General features: G+C 46.0%; 1 protein-coding gene across 2 annotated transcripts in view; it reads left to right on the top strand.

Annotated features, from left to right (window-relative positions):
* Positions 1 to 13,727, top strand: part of GATA1 (GATA binding protein 1) — a 28,833-nt gene extending 15,106 nt beyond the window's left edge. The window contains exons 1-6 of one of the 2 annotated variants that reach the window (XM_053293753.1): positions 1,551 to 1,607; positions 4,975 to 5,180; positions 5,436 to 5,828; positions 8,814 to 8,959; positions 12,487 to 12,612; positions 13,214 to 13,727. In XM_053293753.1, the coding sequence (XP_053149728.1) occupies positions 5,015 to 5,180; positions 5,436 to 5,828; positions 8,814 to 8,959; positions 12,487 to 12,612; positions 13,214 to 13,528 (1,146 nt within the window). In that variant the 5' untranslated portion in view covers positions 1,551 to 1,607; positions 4,975 to 5,014 and the 3' untranslated portion in view covers positions 13,529 to 13,727. Of the gene's footprint in view, positions 1 to 1,550; positions 1,608 to 4,974; positions 5,181 to 5,435; positions 5,829 to 8,813; positions 8,960 to 12,486; positions 12,613 to 13,213 lie in introns of those variants that run through there. The other variant, XM_053293752.1, reaches the window with a different exon arrangement.
* Positions 13,728 to 17,484: the final 3,757 nt, after the last annotated feature.

The following is a 17,484-nucleotide window of genomic DNA, read 5'->3' as shown; positions in this document are numbered from 1 at the left end:
ACATTTGTAGTTTTCTAAATTGTTTTTGAAAAACTAAAAGATTAACGAGCTTGACTTGTATTTTTCAGCTGATATTATGGTAAAGTTATCTGAAAGATGGGTGTTGGATGTTTGGACAAGGGGCGCAATTTCAGTGCTTGCCCTAGGCGCTATTTTCCCTAGATACGCCTCTGGCCCTGGACACCCAACAAACGTCATTGCTTAATGGGGATATGAACTCACAGCTCTGGGGGCCGGTCCGATACCACATGGCTCCTAGCCTGGCTTTTGACTGCCACTGTTACGACTATGAATATTGAGATGCTCCTTTTCAACAAAAATTCTCAAAGCAGTTTACATAGAAAAGTAAATAAAAAAAAGACGACGACGACGTCTGTGCCCCCAAAGGGGTCGCAGTCCAAAAGGGATCACCGTTCTTCCCAGTGTGCTACATTTCTGAGTGGAGGGAACTGGTTTGGCATGGAGGGAGCGATGGCTTATCCTTGAGGCGAGGCGACAGTCTCTGGTGGCACCTGCACAATGGGGCAGCACGTTCACGCACCCTCCCCACCCCCCACCCATGGGTGTGGCCTCACTCACTGGCCTACCACTGCCACTCCTTGGCTCCTCGCTGCTCCCCACCTTCTGTTGCAGCCCAGCCCCCCCATGCCCATTGCAGCAACAGGGGGGCAGGGCCATCCCCAGGTCCCTTACACGTGCCCCCCTTCCCCATCTCCCAGCTGCCCTGCCTTCTGGAGACACCCGGAATTAAAAATGAAGATCTGCAGCAAGAAAGGAGCATCTAGCTTTGCTGGCAGGATGGCTATTTCTCTTACTTGCTCCCCCACCCCCCATGGAGGGAAGACAAAGCCACCTGGCTAGCCAAGCAGAGGCAACAGAAGCCACCCTGCGACATTCAGGCCACTGATCTGCCCTTTGAGACACTAGGGGGCAGCTGGGAGGTGGGGAAGGCAGCATGGCGAGGGAAGCCGGGCTGGCCTTGCCCAGCAGCAAGCCGTGGTTTGCAAATGGAAGGAGCCACCATATTCCAAATACCCCAGATGGAACTTTTGCGCCACCTCAATCACAACCTGTTTTTGGTTCACACGTGCAGCTGCGAGACATCAGGTTTCACATTGTCAAATGATAGGAAGTCAAGTGATGGGCACAGGGGTGTAGCTAGGGGAGAGGGGGCCCGTGTTCCTCCCTCTCTCTGGCGGCTTCCTAGAATGAGGGAGACAATGAAGAAAATAGGGTGGGATGGAGCTGGAGGGCCCTCAGGAGCTGGGGGTACGTGTTCTTTGAACCCTTTCACTCAGTTATAGTTACGCCCCTGGATGGGCATACAAATCTGAACCAGCCCTGATGTCTCAGTTAATATGTTTAGGGTGAAATGGGTTGAGGGTCGGAGGGGCTGTGATTAAGCACCTTCATTGGAATTAAGCACTGTCGTAATCAACCATGCTGCCATCATAAATAACTTACCTGTGTCCCCTCTATTCCCCCCCCCATCTGTGTGCAGAGTTTTGTTCTGGGCAGCAGGATCAAGGCTGTGTGTGCTCATGTGCATTCAGAGTGAGGCCAACCTGAGCGGGATCTAAAATGAACTGAGCAGACATTAAAAATTTGTGAGTGTGCACACACACACACACACACACACACACACACGTGCCTTAGAGGGAGACACTGCATTCAGACTGAGTTGTAAGTAAGCTGAACAGGAGAAGGAAGTGGAAAGATAGGAATTGAAAGAAGTGCAAAAGAAATGGCAACGTTTAATTGGACACGCTAGTTAGGGTAAGTTAATTTTGTCTAGTCTAAAGGGTGGCTGGTGTAAGCCTTGGTGAATGTTTTCCATTGACAAATGGTATTGCTTCAGCAGCTGGCTGACAAGTGTACAATTTATGAAGTGGAATGTCCAGTAAGCACACTCAAAACATACAAATACAACAGTGAAATCCCACACACAATCGTAGTGCAGAAGCCCTGTTTATAGGGCATAATCAGATCTGCAATCAGAGAGGAAAGCAGACCTTGAAGCTAAGTCAGTTCTGAGAAACAGAGGCTCGGATCTGCGAAAGAGATAAGAGGAGGAGGGTGGATCTTAGTTTGTTGAGCCTGCTTCGTCACTAGGAAGGGGGTCCCTTAATAAGGCTGCGTATTCTTCTGTGCTCCTCAGGAAAATAAGACAAACGTCATGTTGCCCTTGTAGCACCAACCCTCTCCACTTTTCCGTAGGTCTCTTTGTCACATTTGTCACCATAATGCTTTGTCTTTCTGCTGCCAGCAACTTTATAAAGAGCCAGTCTACAGATTACATTCATCATTTTTTGGTTTATTATTATTGATATTGGTATTATTATTAAAATATTATACCATTTCCCAACAAAACAGTAGTTTTCAAAGCAGTTTACATAGCAAAAAGACACGAGAAAATTTGGTTCCCCATACCAAAAGGAAGCTTTTTTAAAAAACCTAGGTGCACACAAAGGAAGCACCAGCAACAAGACTGGAGGGAGGCTACATGGGGCTGAATAGGGATAGTTGCTTCCCCCTTCTAAATACAAGAAAGTCACCATTGTTCAAGGTACCTCTTTGCCTTGTTAGTTTATATTATGAGAAGATATTGCTCTGTGTAATACACATCACTGGTGTTTTAATGGTAGGGATTATAATGTGTCTCGTCTGCTCAGCTGTGGCACTGAGATCAAACTAGAGTGATATATGATGTTCTAGCAAGCTTGTATTTCAATGGAGAGGTGAAATGTAATAGATCCAACTGCTTCTTTTACTTTCACTCGGGGAGAGAGAGAGAGAGAGAGAGAGAGAGAGAGAGAGAGAGAGAGAGAGAGAGAGAGAGAAATTGAATGTGTGTGGGGCGGCAAGTGTTACTGACGGGCAGATTTTGACAGGGTTTTTCCTTTTCTTTTTAAGGCTAGATCTATCTTGCAAGTAAGTCCATAAAAATTAATAGCCCTCAAGAAATTTTACTAGCCTTCCTGTCTACACATACCTATGTAAGTCATCTGTAGCTTAAATCCTATTCATCCCAATCCCCAGCTTTCATAAAGTTTCTTTGCCAGCAGGCAATTTTTATCCAGTCCATCTTCTCAGCTTTTATGGATATTTTGCTATTCCCTTTGACATGGAATTTCCAGAACTATCCCACAAAAGCTAAAATGCAATTAGGTAATACATCAAACTGATCATCTGGATAAGCCAAAGAGAGAGAGAGTCTTGGGCATCTTGGTTATCAATGCAGAGTTATGAGCAAGATGGGTTTGGGTAGGCTGGCAAGATTAATATCTGGAACGATTGCTAACATGAGAAGAAAAGGAGCATGTATAGTATTGACTTCCATTTATTTTTGGAACATTTGCTGTATTTATCACTGGATATATACATAAAGACCAAACTGGAATTATTTCTGGATGAAAGCTTAATGACAATATCAGAAGAGTAATTGGTATCATTAAAAAAGATGGTAGGAGATGAGAGTAAGGCAATTTTCAATTTATGCTTTTCCCCCAATGCAGAAAAAGCATTTGCTTGAGTGGAATGGGAGTTTTGTTGGGTGATTTTCTGGAAATGGAGTTCAATATATTCATTGTGGGTGTCCTTTTTATCTCATTTTTGTTTACTTTTTGTTGAAATAGTTGCAATAGCCACTAGGAAAAATAACAATATTGCATTAAATTGGATTTGTCTGTATAATATTGTTAACAAATAAGTTGTGGACTAAAGGCTCTGAGGAAGAAAGGGATGCTTAGAATGCTTATAAAGGTCTCTTTTGGAAAGTAGTGTCTTGCACACTGCGGCATGTGTGCACTGCTGAGGGCTAGTTGAGGAGGGAGGAAAGAGGGCTCCGTAGAATCCTCAGACGATCCTCATCTATGTGTTTAGAAGTGCTCCATGACCAGGATGGTGGATTGTGCCCTAAACATATAGCAGTTAATACTGAAGAATGTGTATTGAAGAGAATATTAAGAGGCAATGTGGTGCTGTAGATAGGATGTTAGAGTTGGACCAAGGAGACCTGGGTTCAAATCCTCCCTCAGTCATGAAGCTCATTAGATGAACTTGGGCCAGTTGCTATCCCTTATATACCTGTCTTGTAGGGCTGTTGTGAGGACAGAAGGGTAGATAACATGTATACTACTTGGGGGGAAAGGATATAATACAATTGTAGTGATAATAATGATGAATTTCTTTGGACCAGAGAATGAGACTAAAGTTGTTAAAAAAAATTCTTTATGGATGCTTTTGATAGGATGTTAGTTTCATGAACTATCCATCCATCCATCCATCCATCCATCCATCCATCCATCCATCCATCCATCCAATTTCTATACCGCCCTTCCAAAAATGGCTCAGGGGGGTTTACACAGCGAAATAAATAATATGTCAACCAACAGCTATTAACTGTTAGGCTTAATGTAATCTCTAAATTGAAGCAGTATATCTTTGGATACCAGTTGTTAGGGGAGAAGACAAAAGGAGAGAATTTGTAGGGCTCTTTAAAGGACTGTTAACTGGGGAGGGCAAATGTCCTAACCAGCTTTGGGAGCTGTGCAGCCATGTTCTGGGATCCATAGCAGACAGGGAACCTCAGCAGATCAATCAGTGCAACAAAAGTGTTGGTTGAAGGAGAAATGTTGAAAACCACCAATCTAGAGAGGGAAAAGAATTACTTTAAACTCAAGAAAATATAGGTGCTACTTGAACAGAGGGACAAATGACTCCTTGCCCATCACACCAGGTCTTTCTATACTGGAGTGTTTTGAAATTGAAGACAAACCTCTTGATGACTAGATATTTTCCTATGGGCATGGGGACCCTGAGTTCTGATTCCTCTCATTCTCCCTCTGATCACTACTCCACTGCCTGGCCTACAAATTGGGATCATAGGATTCAAGGGTGCCATTTACTTCTCAGGCCCTGGAATTTGGACTCCCAGCTTAGAGTCTTGTGACACTCTCTTTCTTGTCCCCTTAGGTTAATCATCTGTGGACACAGTTCTAAATAAGAGTGGACAATGGATTACTCCACTGTGGGGGGACAGGATCCTGCCCATCATTATTTGGAACCTTCCAGTTTGCAAGCAAATGATGACACTGAATTATTTTTCACTGGTTCAGAGGGTGTTGACTCTGTGCCCACCTATTTCTCTCGGATGCCTGAATCCTACAGACATTCTCCAGGTATGTATGTAGTAACTGCAAGAGAGGTCATGCCTTGAACATGCTGAGACCATTGATGGGGCAGCTTTCCATTTACCTGGTTTTTGTTTACCCAACATCACGATCATCATATGAATCCACCATTAGTCTAACCCAGCAGAGCACTTCTTATGTCTGCTTGACAAATACTAATGTAGGCTCACTGCACTGGATATCCCTGCCTACATACATGATGCCACCCCACCCAATTTAATGTTTTTTATTTTCTTTCAACAGTGCGGCAATTGTACCCTATCCTCAATGGTTTGCAATGGGTGGATGGACACCCCTATAACACGGCAGCTTGGGCCTCCAGTTCCTCTGGCAAACCCCATGCTGGACTTCCAATCTATACCTCCGCATCGTCCTCATATCAGACTCTCCAAGCACCTCCTTCGCCCAAGGACCTTACCCCCGATGACAAAGGGAGCCCCAGATACCTGGAGATGCTGAAGACAGAGAGGATGAGCCCCACTCATGCTGAACTGTTGCCGTTGGGGACCTCACCAGGAGCAGCCCACTCCCCTTACACAGTGGGGCAGGAATATGGATACTTCCAGCCAGCTGGGAGCCCCCTGACTGCTAGATACTCCCCCAAACTACGGGGAGCAGTGCAGCTCTCCCCCAGTGGTGAGTTCTTTAGTTCAGCCCTTGCATGCAACAGAATGATGTGGGAATGAGGTAGCAGAACTCACTGTCCCAATTCAGGCTGCAGATGGTGGTGGTGGTGGGGTGCCCCTGTTAAATACTTCCCTCAAGGAAAAGCACCCTGCAAACAGCGAACACACACAGTAGGGAGAAAAGACTCCAGCTCAGCCCTTCCCCTTCTGATCTGGCTTTCTATTTGCAGTGAGTTGTAAGACAGGGAAACATTAAAAACATAAGAGGCACTTCTGGTTCGGAGCATGTCTTTATAGCACACATTTCTGTGATTGTTTAACCCCAAGAGTATTCAGGAAAAGAAGCAGGGGTAGAATACTGTGATCAGGGTGTTGTGAGGGCTTGCTATTCAGAGCACATTATCCCCATATTATCTTTAAATACCAGTTATGTTTTAATACCAAACCCTAGGGCTTGGGCTCAAGTTTACTTCTGAGACCGATTTAAAGTAATAGTTATCACTTTGGAAGCCCTAAATGGTCTAGTCCAGGGAAGTTGAAGTAGTGCCTCTTCAAAGCAGAAGAAAAACAGAGCTGCGCATGAAGCTTTATATCTACAGGAAGAGCCGATCTAATTGACAAAGCTTTTCCTTTGGCCTTGTTACCTTCACCAGAGAAGGGGGCACTGGTGAAACTGATGAGGCTTTCTCCAAGTTGGTGATCACCAACCTTAAGGGTTTTTTGCACACGCAGTAAGGGCAAAGAGGTTTTTAGAATTTTGTGGAAAGGGAGATTGATGTGGCAAGCAGAGAGCCAGATCCATCTTACTCGGTGCTCTTTACATAGCTGCCCCTTGGGTGAAAGTCAACATAGTCCAGCCCTAGTTACATTTCTCAAAAACATTCTGCCTTGTAGAATATGTCTGCTCTTTAGCTAGTAGGCAGCTGCAGAAAGAAATAATCTCAGTTAATGTCTAGGCCAAGAAATTGACATGTGATCCCTGAAATTAGAGTTACCGCAATTTGTGAACCACTGAATGTGACTTTTTCATTTTATTTGCTGTTAAAATGATATGGCTTATAAAACTCATAGGTGTTATTTTTCTTGAATATTAATTAGTGGAGATCAGTTAGTAGGAAATATAAATTTTATAGTCGCTTACTAGTAAAATCAGCTTGCATTTTGCAGTCATTAGTTAACATGCTCCACAGTATAACACACACAGTTCTGAATCTCACACTGCTGCCAGTGTCTAAAACACACACCCATGCTACTTCACAACAGGGCTGTTCTACTGCTACTTACCGTTGCACAATCACATGACTTACTGTTGCAAAAATCACATGTTACATGATTTGCAATATTTCCATCTTGAGCTGCAACAGTAAATAGTAGTGGAAGAAGGTCTGTTGCACAGCAACATGGGCGAGTGTTTTAGACACCTGCAGTGCCATAAATGGTTCAGAATTGCTTGCATTATGCTGTGGGACGTCAGCCACTGATAAATGTTTCTGGTTGCTGCTGCTGAAACACCCCCTTCTCCAATAATGCTGATTTAAGTGAAAGAACAACAGAGTTCTCTCAGCCAAACTTTCCATACTAAGTATGGTTTTGCTTGCTCTGTGCTGAGTGTGGTGAGATGTAAAAAAAAATAAAAATCTTTTCAGACTTTTTTTGGGTGTTTGGGACAATATATGCACCAAATTCCAGCTTTCTTGCTAATGTGAGAGTAGTTTAATCATTCAGGGGTACACTTCATGTCTGCCACTTCAAGGAAGATGTACACATTACATTCCTGGTACCACAAAAACACTTTCACCATTTGGTGAAACAGTCCCCTGTTTTGAAGGATGTACACATTTTCAGTATTCAGATTTCTCTAGCAAATAAGGTGTCTTGGACTATGTGTTTGACTACATCAACTTCAGCTTGTGATGTCATGCATATATCCAAAAAGTATTGATATTCTCGTGAATTAGTGGGTGAGGCCAAAACATCTTCTAATATCACCATAGATTCTATGGCATAGAAGAAGGCACAATGTGAACCAGTGTAGTGTAGTGGTTAGAGTGCTGGACTAGGACCAGGGAGACCCGAGTTCAAATCCCCATTCAGCCATGAGACTTGCTGGGTGACTCTGGGCCAGTCACTTCTCTCTCAGCCTAACCTACTTCACAGGGTTGTTGTGAGGAGAAACTCAAGTATGTAGTACACCACTCTGGGCTCCTTGGAGGAAAAGCGGGATATAAAATGTTAAATAAATAAATAAATAAATAAATAAATAAATAAATGCGCAATACCTTTGTGACCTGGTTGCCACTCTAAAACTGCTTCCCTGTGGTTGTGTCCCTAGTGTGTAAATCGGCCAGTCATGTGAGCCTCCTGGATGATATGCATATTGCCCTGATGAAAGTGTGGTGTTTACATGCAATGTACTGTGATCTGTGCAACCCATGTGATCAGGCTTTTTGCCTGTCACTGATGTGGCAGGGAAGCTGACAATGATGCCATTTTGCAGTGGCAACCACAACACAAAGGTAATGTAAGCACCGTGTTCAGTGGCAAATATTTACAATCTGAGAGCGTCAAGGCTCAGTTTTTCCAGAAATCTGAATGGGAAGGTCCTGCTCCTTAAATTCCAGATGTATGGAGTCAGAGATAGATAGATAGATAGATAGATAGATAGAGAGAGAGAGAGAGAGAGAGAGAGAGAGATGCATTCGGGCTCAGTTGCATTCATACTTATAGGCTCTAGTCTGGATCCTAACTAAAATGGCAGTATTTCTCAGCCATGCAGAAAATGTCTCCTTCAGCAAAATACTCCCCCATGCAAATGAATGTTCCCAGGTTTTCTAGTTCCCAGGTTCCAATGAGTCTTTGCTTAAAGTAAGCCTCACCCCTTCCTTGCTCCTCCAGCTCTCCTCTAGCCTGGCACACTGCAGCATTTCCTAGGGTAAAAGCCTCATATATGCCACCTGAGCAAATGATTTGTCTCTCATCCGCCCTGTCTCCTCAGAGGCACGTGAATGTGTGAACTGTGGGGCCACGGCCACACCACTCTGGCGAAGGGATGGCACCGGTCACTATCTGTGCAATGCCTGCGGGCTCTACCACAAGATGAATGGGCAGAACCGGCCCCTCATCCGGCCCAAGAAGCGCCTGGTAAGTGTGCTCCTCCCCAGCTCCTCTCAGGTCCACCGGCCTGACTTTGCTGTTCTCTCTGAGTCTCACAACCCAGATTTGTAGCTGCCAGTTGAGTGACATCCTTCATTTTAAAAGCCAGATTCCTTAATGTAGTCAGACAACCAGTTTTCCCTCTAAGGCATATGCGTGCGCACGCACACACACACACCGTTTTTTGGAGGTTCACTCTGTTAGTTTTAGATCCCGCTCAGGTTGAATCAGGAAGGCCTCACTCTGAACACATGTATGCACGCACACTACCTTGATCCTGCTGCTTGGAACAAAACTCATCCTGCACATTGGGGAGTGGGGGGGAGAGGAAACATTGCTGACAACTACAGCTATGTAAGACAAAACATTACAGAGATGGGAGATGATGCTAAATAATTGTAGGCACTGAGGAAATGGGGGTGGGGGAGAACCAGTGATTGCCAAGCCAGAGGGAAAGAAAAATGATCCCATGGAGCAGAGGTCTACTGAAGCAGCTGTCTGGGACCCACAGAAATCTGTGCCACAGATCTACTCCCAGATCAATATCCCAAGATCAGTGCCCCAAGATCTACCCAGAATACTTCCTGTGCTTTCCACCCACTTGTGTGAACCTATTCTGCCCGTGTTTTGAGTAATCCATGTCTAAACTCATTTCTTATGTTACCAAGGTCATAATAGAGATGGATTCTTTACTCAAGACCATCGAAAATGTAATTAAAATGGGGGGATTAAAATGTAATTAAAATGGCTGTGATCCAGCTGACAAACAGCCTCCCCCCCTTCACCATAGTAGATGTAGAAGCAGGCCAGATGCATGCTCACCTAGGCTCCTGGGTAGCCAGTCAGGTCACCGTAGTGCTGGGGACAGTTTTGACACCAGCAATATTCCAGAGCCAGTGTGGTGTAATGGTTATAGTGTTGGACTGGGATTGGAGAGAACTGGATTTAAGTCTCCACTCAGCTATGAAGTTCACTGGGTGACCATAAACCAGTCACTGTCTCTCAGCCTAACCTAAGCTCACAAAGGTAGTTGTGAGGGGAGAAGAACCATATATGCCTTCATGAGTTCCTTGGACATGGGGCAGGAATATAAATAAATGAAAAATTATCTTTTATAACACATTTGAAGTTTTTAAGTGGGGAAAACTGGAGATGATGGAACTTAAAGAATTTTTTTTGAACCCAGATACAAGTAAATGTTTCTGTAAGAATTACATTGTGAGTATTTTGACGTTTTTAAATAGTTGTAGTAGTTCTCATACAAATGTTTCAAATTAAGCTCTCAGAACAATTTACACTAAAATGGCAAAGGTAGAGGAACAATCACATAATCCTTCAGCACTGAAAATCCCCAGCACGCAAGCATTGACCAATGGCTGAGAGACTTGTTAGACCAAGCAGCAGATGAGCAGCAGGTGACATTTAACACAGGCGACAACCCAGAAAAGTTCTAAGCTATTTGACAAAATGTCCTAGACCTGTACAGGAACTGAATAGAACTGGTTTCTGAAGCCTCCATCCTTGAAGGACATAGAATGGAAAACCGGGCTGAAACTGAACAGAGACAAATTATGCAAAGTACTTGGGCAAAAAAAGAAATCAAATGCACAGGTGTAGGACTGGGACAACCTGGCTTAGCAGTAAAGGTAAAAGGTAAAATGTGCTGTCAAGTTGATGTTGACTCCTGGCATCCACAGAGCCTTGTGGTTTTCTTTGGTGGAATACAGGTGGGTTTACTATTGCCTCCTTCCGTGCAGAATGAGATTGATGCCTTTCAGCATCTTCCTATATCGCTGTTGCCTGATATAGGTGTCTCCCATAGTCTGGGAAACATACCAGCCGGGATTCAAACCTTCTGCTTGTTAGTCAAACATTTCCTTGCTGCGTCACTTAAGACAGTTGGCTTAGCAGTAGCACATGTGAAAGGCATCTTGGGATTGGAGTTTATCACAAGATGAACGTGAGTCCACACTTTGAAGCAGCTGCAAAAAAGGCTAATGCGATTTTAGGCTGCATTAACAGAACCATAGTCTCCAGGACACAAGAAGTAATAGTTCTACTTTATTCCATACTACTACTACTACTACTACTACTACTACTACTACTACTACTAAGCTTCTCAACAAAAGTTCTCAAAGTGGTTTGCATAGAGAAATAAATAATAAATTAGACTATTTCCTCTGTCCCAAAAGGGCTCAAAATCCAAAAAGAAACACAAGGTAGACAACACCAGCAGCCACTGGAAGGATGTTGTGCTGGGGCTGGATAAGGCCAGTTGCTTTCCCCCTGCTTAATATAAGGGATCTACCACTTTAAAAGGTGCCTCTTTACTCAGTTAGCAAGGGTATTGCTACTAGTCAGACCCAATCTGGATTTCTGTGTGAAGTTTGGGGCTCTGCACTTACTGAGGTACAAACAATGGATTCCATCCTGATTAAGGAAGTAAGGAGGCAAGGATGTAGTGGGAGTCTGCTCTTAACACAACCTGGGGTTTCCCCACTCCCTCTGATTATGCCTGGGGTTGGGGAGCAAATTTTGCTGATCTTCCCTACCGCTGGAAGCATTCTGTACATTCCAAAAATATGTCCCCGAGGGCTGAGCAACAGTGCTGCAGTAAAGATGAAGGCAATAGGAAATGCAAAGCCCTTTGAATGTATAGGGTTGGCAACAGAAACCTCTCAGCCAGGGGCGTAGCGAGCTTCCCGGGAGCTGGGGGACAAAGTACAGGCAGGGGGCCTCCATCGCGCGTGCAAAGCGTACATACGGACCAGCACCCTGAGCCATGCCCCGTGTCTGATGTCAGACACAAGGGGGTGGGGTAAACAGCCCTGGGGCAACCCCTTTATCAATGCAGAATGTAATAATGCTGCCCCTCCTTCAGGAAGATGGAGGCAGGTGGGGGAGGGAGGGATACGAGCAGGACACACAGGCGTGGTGCGTATCAGCAGGAGTGGCTGGGCCGGGGCTGCCGCAGTCATCAAAGCAAGCCGCTGCCACCAGTGGGTAGGTGCCCTTTCCCCTCGCTCCTTCGCCAGAAGAGCTTCCCAGCTGGGCGCGTGCTCCGCCTGCTGCCTTGCCTCTCCCACACTTCTGCCCGTCACCCTCCAGTCCGACTGCTGCTGGCTATTCCTTGCCTGCCCTGTCTTGGTCACACCGCTGCCACTGCTTCTGAATGGGAAGTGGGCAACAGCCGCAGCAGTAAGCGGCTAGGAGAGCAAGCGAGGGGGCCACTCCCACAGGCAGACACCCAAGCCTTGTGGGCACCCTGACCCTCCGGACCTGGGGACATTTGTCGTCCCCCCCCTTGTCCAATGGACGCTACACCCTTGTTCTCAGCCTTGTTTTCTAGTTGTATCCAGCCCCCTTCAATGGGGGATGCAATCTTTGCCCAAGTTGACAGCCCTTCTGAGCTCACCTGTACCACCATCAACCCCAGTCTGCAGTCCTGCACGTAGTGTGTGCGCTACAGAAATGATGCATTTCTATAGTAATAATCATTATATTCAATGATACAGATTGTCAGCAAGCGAGCTGGAACCCAGTGCAGTAACTGCCAGACGACCACCACCACTCTCTGGCGTCGCAACGTGAACGGAGAACCTGTTTGCAATGCCTGTGGCCTCTACTTCAAATTGCACAATGTAAGTTGGGGCAGAGCAGAGGGAGGAATTTAGAGTTTGATGCAGATATGGGTGAGGTGGTGAATGAGTGAGCAGGCCCTGGGCATTTAGAGGTGCAGTTTCCTGCTCCCAGGAAAATTGCCTCTGGAATATCTTGGGAAAGGAATCAAGAGGCTTGGAGGATGCATCGTCTTCCCTAAAGCCATTTTCTTAGGAAAGACCTACACAATCTGCCCCACTCCTGTGGTTGTGTACTTTATTTGTGGTATTCTCCAGGTGAAGACATTTTTATTTGGGGAGACATGAGGGGTAGAGCTGCTTTCCCCCATACAGGCCTAAGGTTTTTGTTGCCCTCAGCAAAGTAAAGCCCCCCCCCCCAGCCCTTCTCCTATATTTCCTCAGACCACATTAGGCTCTGCTACTCTCAAATGGCAGCTTTCAACTGGGTTCTGGAAGTGACAGAGCTGTGTGTCACTCTAACCTCTTCTTTGCTCTATGATTCCACCCCCCCAGGATTTTTTCCCTTTTAGCCCTCTGACCCTACCCCAGTGCTGCTTCCTGTCTTGACTGCTCTGTGACACTGAGCTCACACTTACTCAGGACTCTCCCGTTCCTCCACCAGGTGAATCGTCCCCTGGCGATGCGCAAGGATGGGATCCAGACACGAAACCGCAAGGTCTCCTCAGCCAAGTCCAAGAAGCGCAAAGGAAGTTCTGCAGGAGCCGCCATGGCCACAAGCACCTCCTTGGAGCTGCTGCCACCTCCTCTGATGGGGGATGAACCTGCTGCTCTCTACACCCTCAGCCCCATGATGCTGCCAGGACATCTGCTCCCTTTTGGACCCAATCCACACCTTCTAGGGTCTCCACCAGGCTTTCCTCCACAGGCTCCCCCTGCCCCACATGGCTCCCCTGGAGTCGTCTCTGCATTAGGGTAAAGAACCCTGTAACACACACCCCATACCTCTATGTACAGTGACTCTGGGACATAAGCAAGGAAGTTGCACCCCTCCATTGATAACCTTTTGGAGCAGCCACATTAACCGCTTACAGGATGGGCCCTTTGAAAGGGCAGGTGAACATGATTGCAACAGGAGAGTACCATGATCAGAGACATACTATGGTGACATTCACAAAAGCAGCCAATAAGGTAGTGATAAAGAGTTAAAATTGTTCACAGACTGTACCATCTATGATTACAGGTGGGGATTGCATAGTCAATAATTTTCCATAACAAAGATTCGGTGTATATTCAGTGCATATAAGAGAAAAAGTGCAGTCTGAAATGGTACAATCCAGGAACAGTTGTGTGGCATCATCACTTCACGCACTGTTCAAATGAACTAGGCCATAGGCAGAAGTTCCATTCCTCTGTTTAGCTTTCCCCACCCACATGCATAACCTCTCTCCAATGAATTCCATGCATTCCCTCTTCCTTGCCCACTCTATTAACCCAATCTCCCCAGCTCATCTGCATCCTTCCATCTCCTTGAACTATCTGTGCCTGTTTGTCCCTACAATGAAGCACCCCATGATGCACACAAGCCTTATGTTCTACTCCACCCAATCACCATTCCCCTGCCCAGCCTAAGCCTGGATTGCATACAGTCAAGGGATTCGTTACAACCATCCCCACCAGTTCAAATGCCTAGATCTTTCACAAGCAGAAACCTAGATCTGTCCCATGCCACCACCCATCGTGTATCAGGGAGGCATGCAAATGCAAGAGTCCTGGTTCATAGTTGTGACAAAGTGCTGACCCTACTGTCCTCATGCATGATGGCCCAGCCCTACCTCTTTCAGTCAGTCAGCCTACCAACCTCCGTTTGCATGTAGGCCCGACCCGGAGTCCTCTGTCTGTTCCTCTGTCTTTACCTGTCTATCCTTTGCCCCTACTAGGGATAGGAAAGTAGCAGCCTGAAGGCTTCAGTCCAGCCCCCAGGTTGGCTCCTCATTGCCTCTATTGTGTATCTCAGCTGCTGTCTCCCAGGCAAGCCATGGCACACTTGCTAACCCTAATCCCAGAAGCTTGGACAGAGGTCTCTTCCTTTGGTCCTCAGCTGCTCCCTCCTGTTTTGCTGTTTATGCAATCAGTAGAATCAAGGGTTAAAGCTCCTACTCACCTTGGACTCCAAGTGGGAGAACCACATGTTTAAATTCTCCTCCACAAAATGGATTCCAGCACTAAGTATCACTTCCCAACAGGCTGTTTGTCTATGTGCACAAAGTCTTTCTCCCTGGGAGGCACTCAGACATGCAGACTTCACCTGTAGCCTGAAGTGACCCTTGGACCAAGTAGTGCAGTAAGTGGCTGAAGTGATTAATAAAGGACAGGCGTTACCACATTCTTCTCACTGAGGAACAGGGAGTTGAAGAGCCCTTTGCTGCATCCTGGCTCATGTGGTAGGGAGTCAGTGGGCAGCAGAGCCAATGTTGCTGACCCTTTAGGTCTAGCAAATCCAGCCCCTATTAAAAATGGGTTGCCACCTAGAGCTATATAATGTTCTATAACAGGAATGGGCTAACTTTGGTTTTTAAAAAAGACCAAACCTAAACCAAACCAAACCAAACCAAAAGAAGCTAGAATCCCCATTGTCCAACTAGAGAGGAGAGCTGGTCTTGTGGTAGCAAGCATGACTTGTCCCCTTAGCTAAGCAGGGTCAACCCTGGTTGCATATGAATGGGAGACTAGAAGTGTGAGCACTGTAAGATATTCCCCTCAGGGGATGGAGCCACTCTGGGAAGAGCAGAAGGCTCCAAGTTCCCTCCCTGGCTTCTCCAAGAAAGGGCTGAGAGAGACTCCTGCCTGCAACCTTGGAGAAGCTGCTGCCAGTCTGTGTAGACAATACTGACCTAGATGGACCAATGGTCTGACTCAGTCTATGGCAGCTTCCTATGTTCACTGATGAATCTTTTACGATGAATACAACTAATATTTATATACCGCTTTTCAACAAAAAGTTCCCAAAGCGGTTTACATAGATATAAATAAATAAAATGGCTCCCTGTCCCTAAAGGGTTCACAATCTAAAACATAAACATAAGCTAGATACCACCAATAGCCACTGGAGGGTTGCTGTGCTGGGGTTGGATAGGGCCAGTTGCTTCCCCCCTGCTAAATAAAGAGAATCCCCACTTTTAAAAGGTGTATCTTTGCTCAGTTAGCAGGGGGAAATTTTGAATGTCATACCCAGGATTTCTTAAGGCAAAACTAGTCTGCATTATTACTCTATTTATAGCCCACAAATAGACTCTAGCCAATTATAATTTCACAGAAAAAAGTGTGCCCTCTTGCTTAAGAACATAAATATGTGCCTTGCTGGGTGAGATCCATCCACCTAGCTCAGTGTGACTTGCAAGTATTCCAGCAACTGGCGTGGGCCAGTGGTTCCCCCATGGACTGCATTTCACTTTCTGCCTAACCCTGTTCTATACAAGCATCCCTCTGTTTACCCATTCTACAATGGATGCAGAATAATTTATTTCCCTCTCCCTGTCCATGTGTTTGCTTTTCCATCACAATGAAAATGCACCTGCCCAAATCCCAGCCCCACCTTCCCACGTCTCACACGTTCTCCCCTTGAGTTGACACCTTCACCCCCATGTCTGGAGCACCACAACAAGAGAGAGGAGAGGAGGCAGTACATGTCCCCTAGCAGCCAGAGATCTGCAGCCTGTTTACGGTGCTCTCCTTGCTGGCTTTGTAAATCTGCTGCCAAGCTTCTATCATCAATGCCATGCTATTGGGCTGAAATTTGTCTTGAAGCTGCCGAAAATATATATACGACTCTGCGTTAACAGAGATGGGGTGAGGGCGCATTTTCTTTCTGCAGGTCTCAGCTATGACACTGCTTGACCTACAGGGGAAGAATTCCCCCACTGGGTGTCAGCTTTCTCAAGTGCCTTTTGGAAATATTTTATGTAATTAAAGACCATTATTTTAATGAAGCCTTCTAGGGGAAGGGATTTTTCTTCATGGAGTACAGGTGGTGACATGCCAAAGTGCCTGAGGCAAGAAATCCCAGTGGCACTCCCACCACCCTGCAAACACACTCATTAACATGGGGCTCAATTCATGGGGAAATTCTCCTGCACAAAAGAGCTCACAGTCTAAAAAAGAAACACAAGGGAGACACCAGCAACAGCCACTGGAGGAACACTATGTGGAGATGCTCTGCAGGAGTGTGTTGTGCCTTCTCCCTGCTGCTGCACTGCTTCCAACATCTCACAGATGAAAAGAGGGATACCCTTCTAACAGCCCATTCTCAGCCCAAGGATGAGCTGGTCTTGCATTGTCCCCTTTGCCAAGCATGCATTGGGCCCTTTGCTAAGCAGGGTCTGCCCTGGTTTATATTTGAATGGGAGACTACAAGTGTGAGCACCGCAAGCTGTTCCCCTTAGGGGATGGGGCTACTCTGGGAAGAGCATCTGCATGCTTTTATACAGAGGATTCCAAGTTCCCTCCCTGGCATCTCCAAGATAGGGCTGAGAGAGATTCCTGCCTGCCACCTTGGAGAAGCCGCTGCCAGTCTGTGTAGACAAAACTGAGCGAGATAGACCAATGGTCTGACTCGGTATAAGGCAGCTTCCTATGTCCAGATCCCCCACCCACTATGACACATTGATGAAGATGAGATTCCACCTGCTAGTTGTGTCGTTGTGCACTCGTAAGCAGGTGCACTAGAGACAGGATGTATCCATGATGCACCCACTTGGAGGTTTGATTTCTAGATATTTTGAGAGAGATGAATCCTGGCAACTCCTGTGAACAAAATTGAACAAGGCACCCCCAAGAGGCCAAAGTAGGGACAGGAACTGAGGATGCAGGCAGAGGGAAAGCTTGAGAAGCAACTCCTTGCTTAAATGTTTTTGGGGAAGAGAGGGGAGACAAATA

The sequence above is a fragment of the Hemicordylus capensis genome, chromosome 2 (genome assembly GCF_027244095.1).
Source record: "Hemicordylus capensis ecotype Gifberg chromosome 2, rHemCap1.1.pri, whole genome shotgun sequence".
Taxonomy (NCBI): domain Eukaryota; kingdom Metazoa; phylum Chordata; class Lepidosauria; order Squamata; family Cordylidae; genus Hemicordylus; species Hemicordylus capensis.
This window is presented reverse-complemented; position numbering and strand designations above follow the sequence as displayed.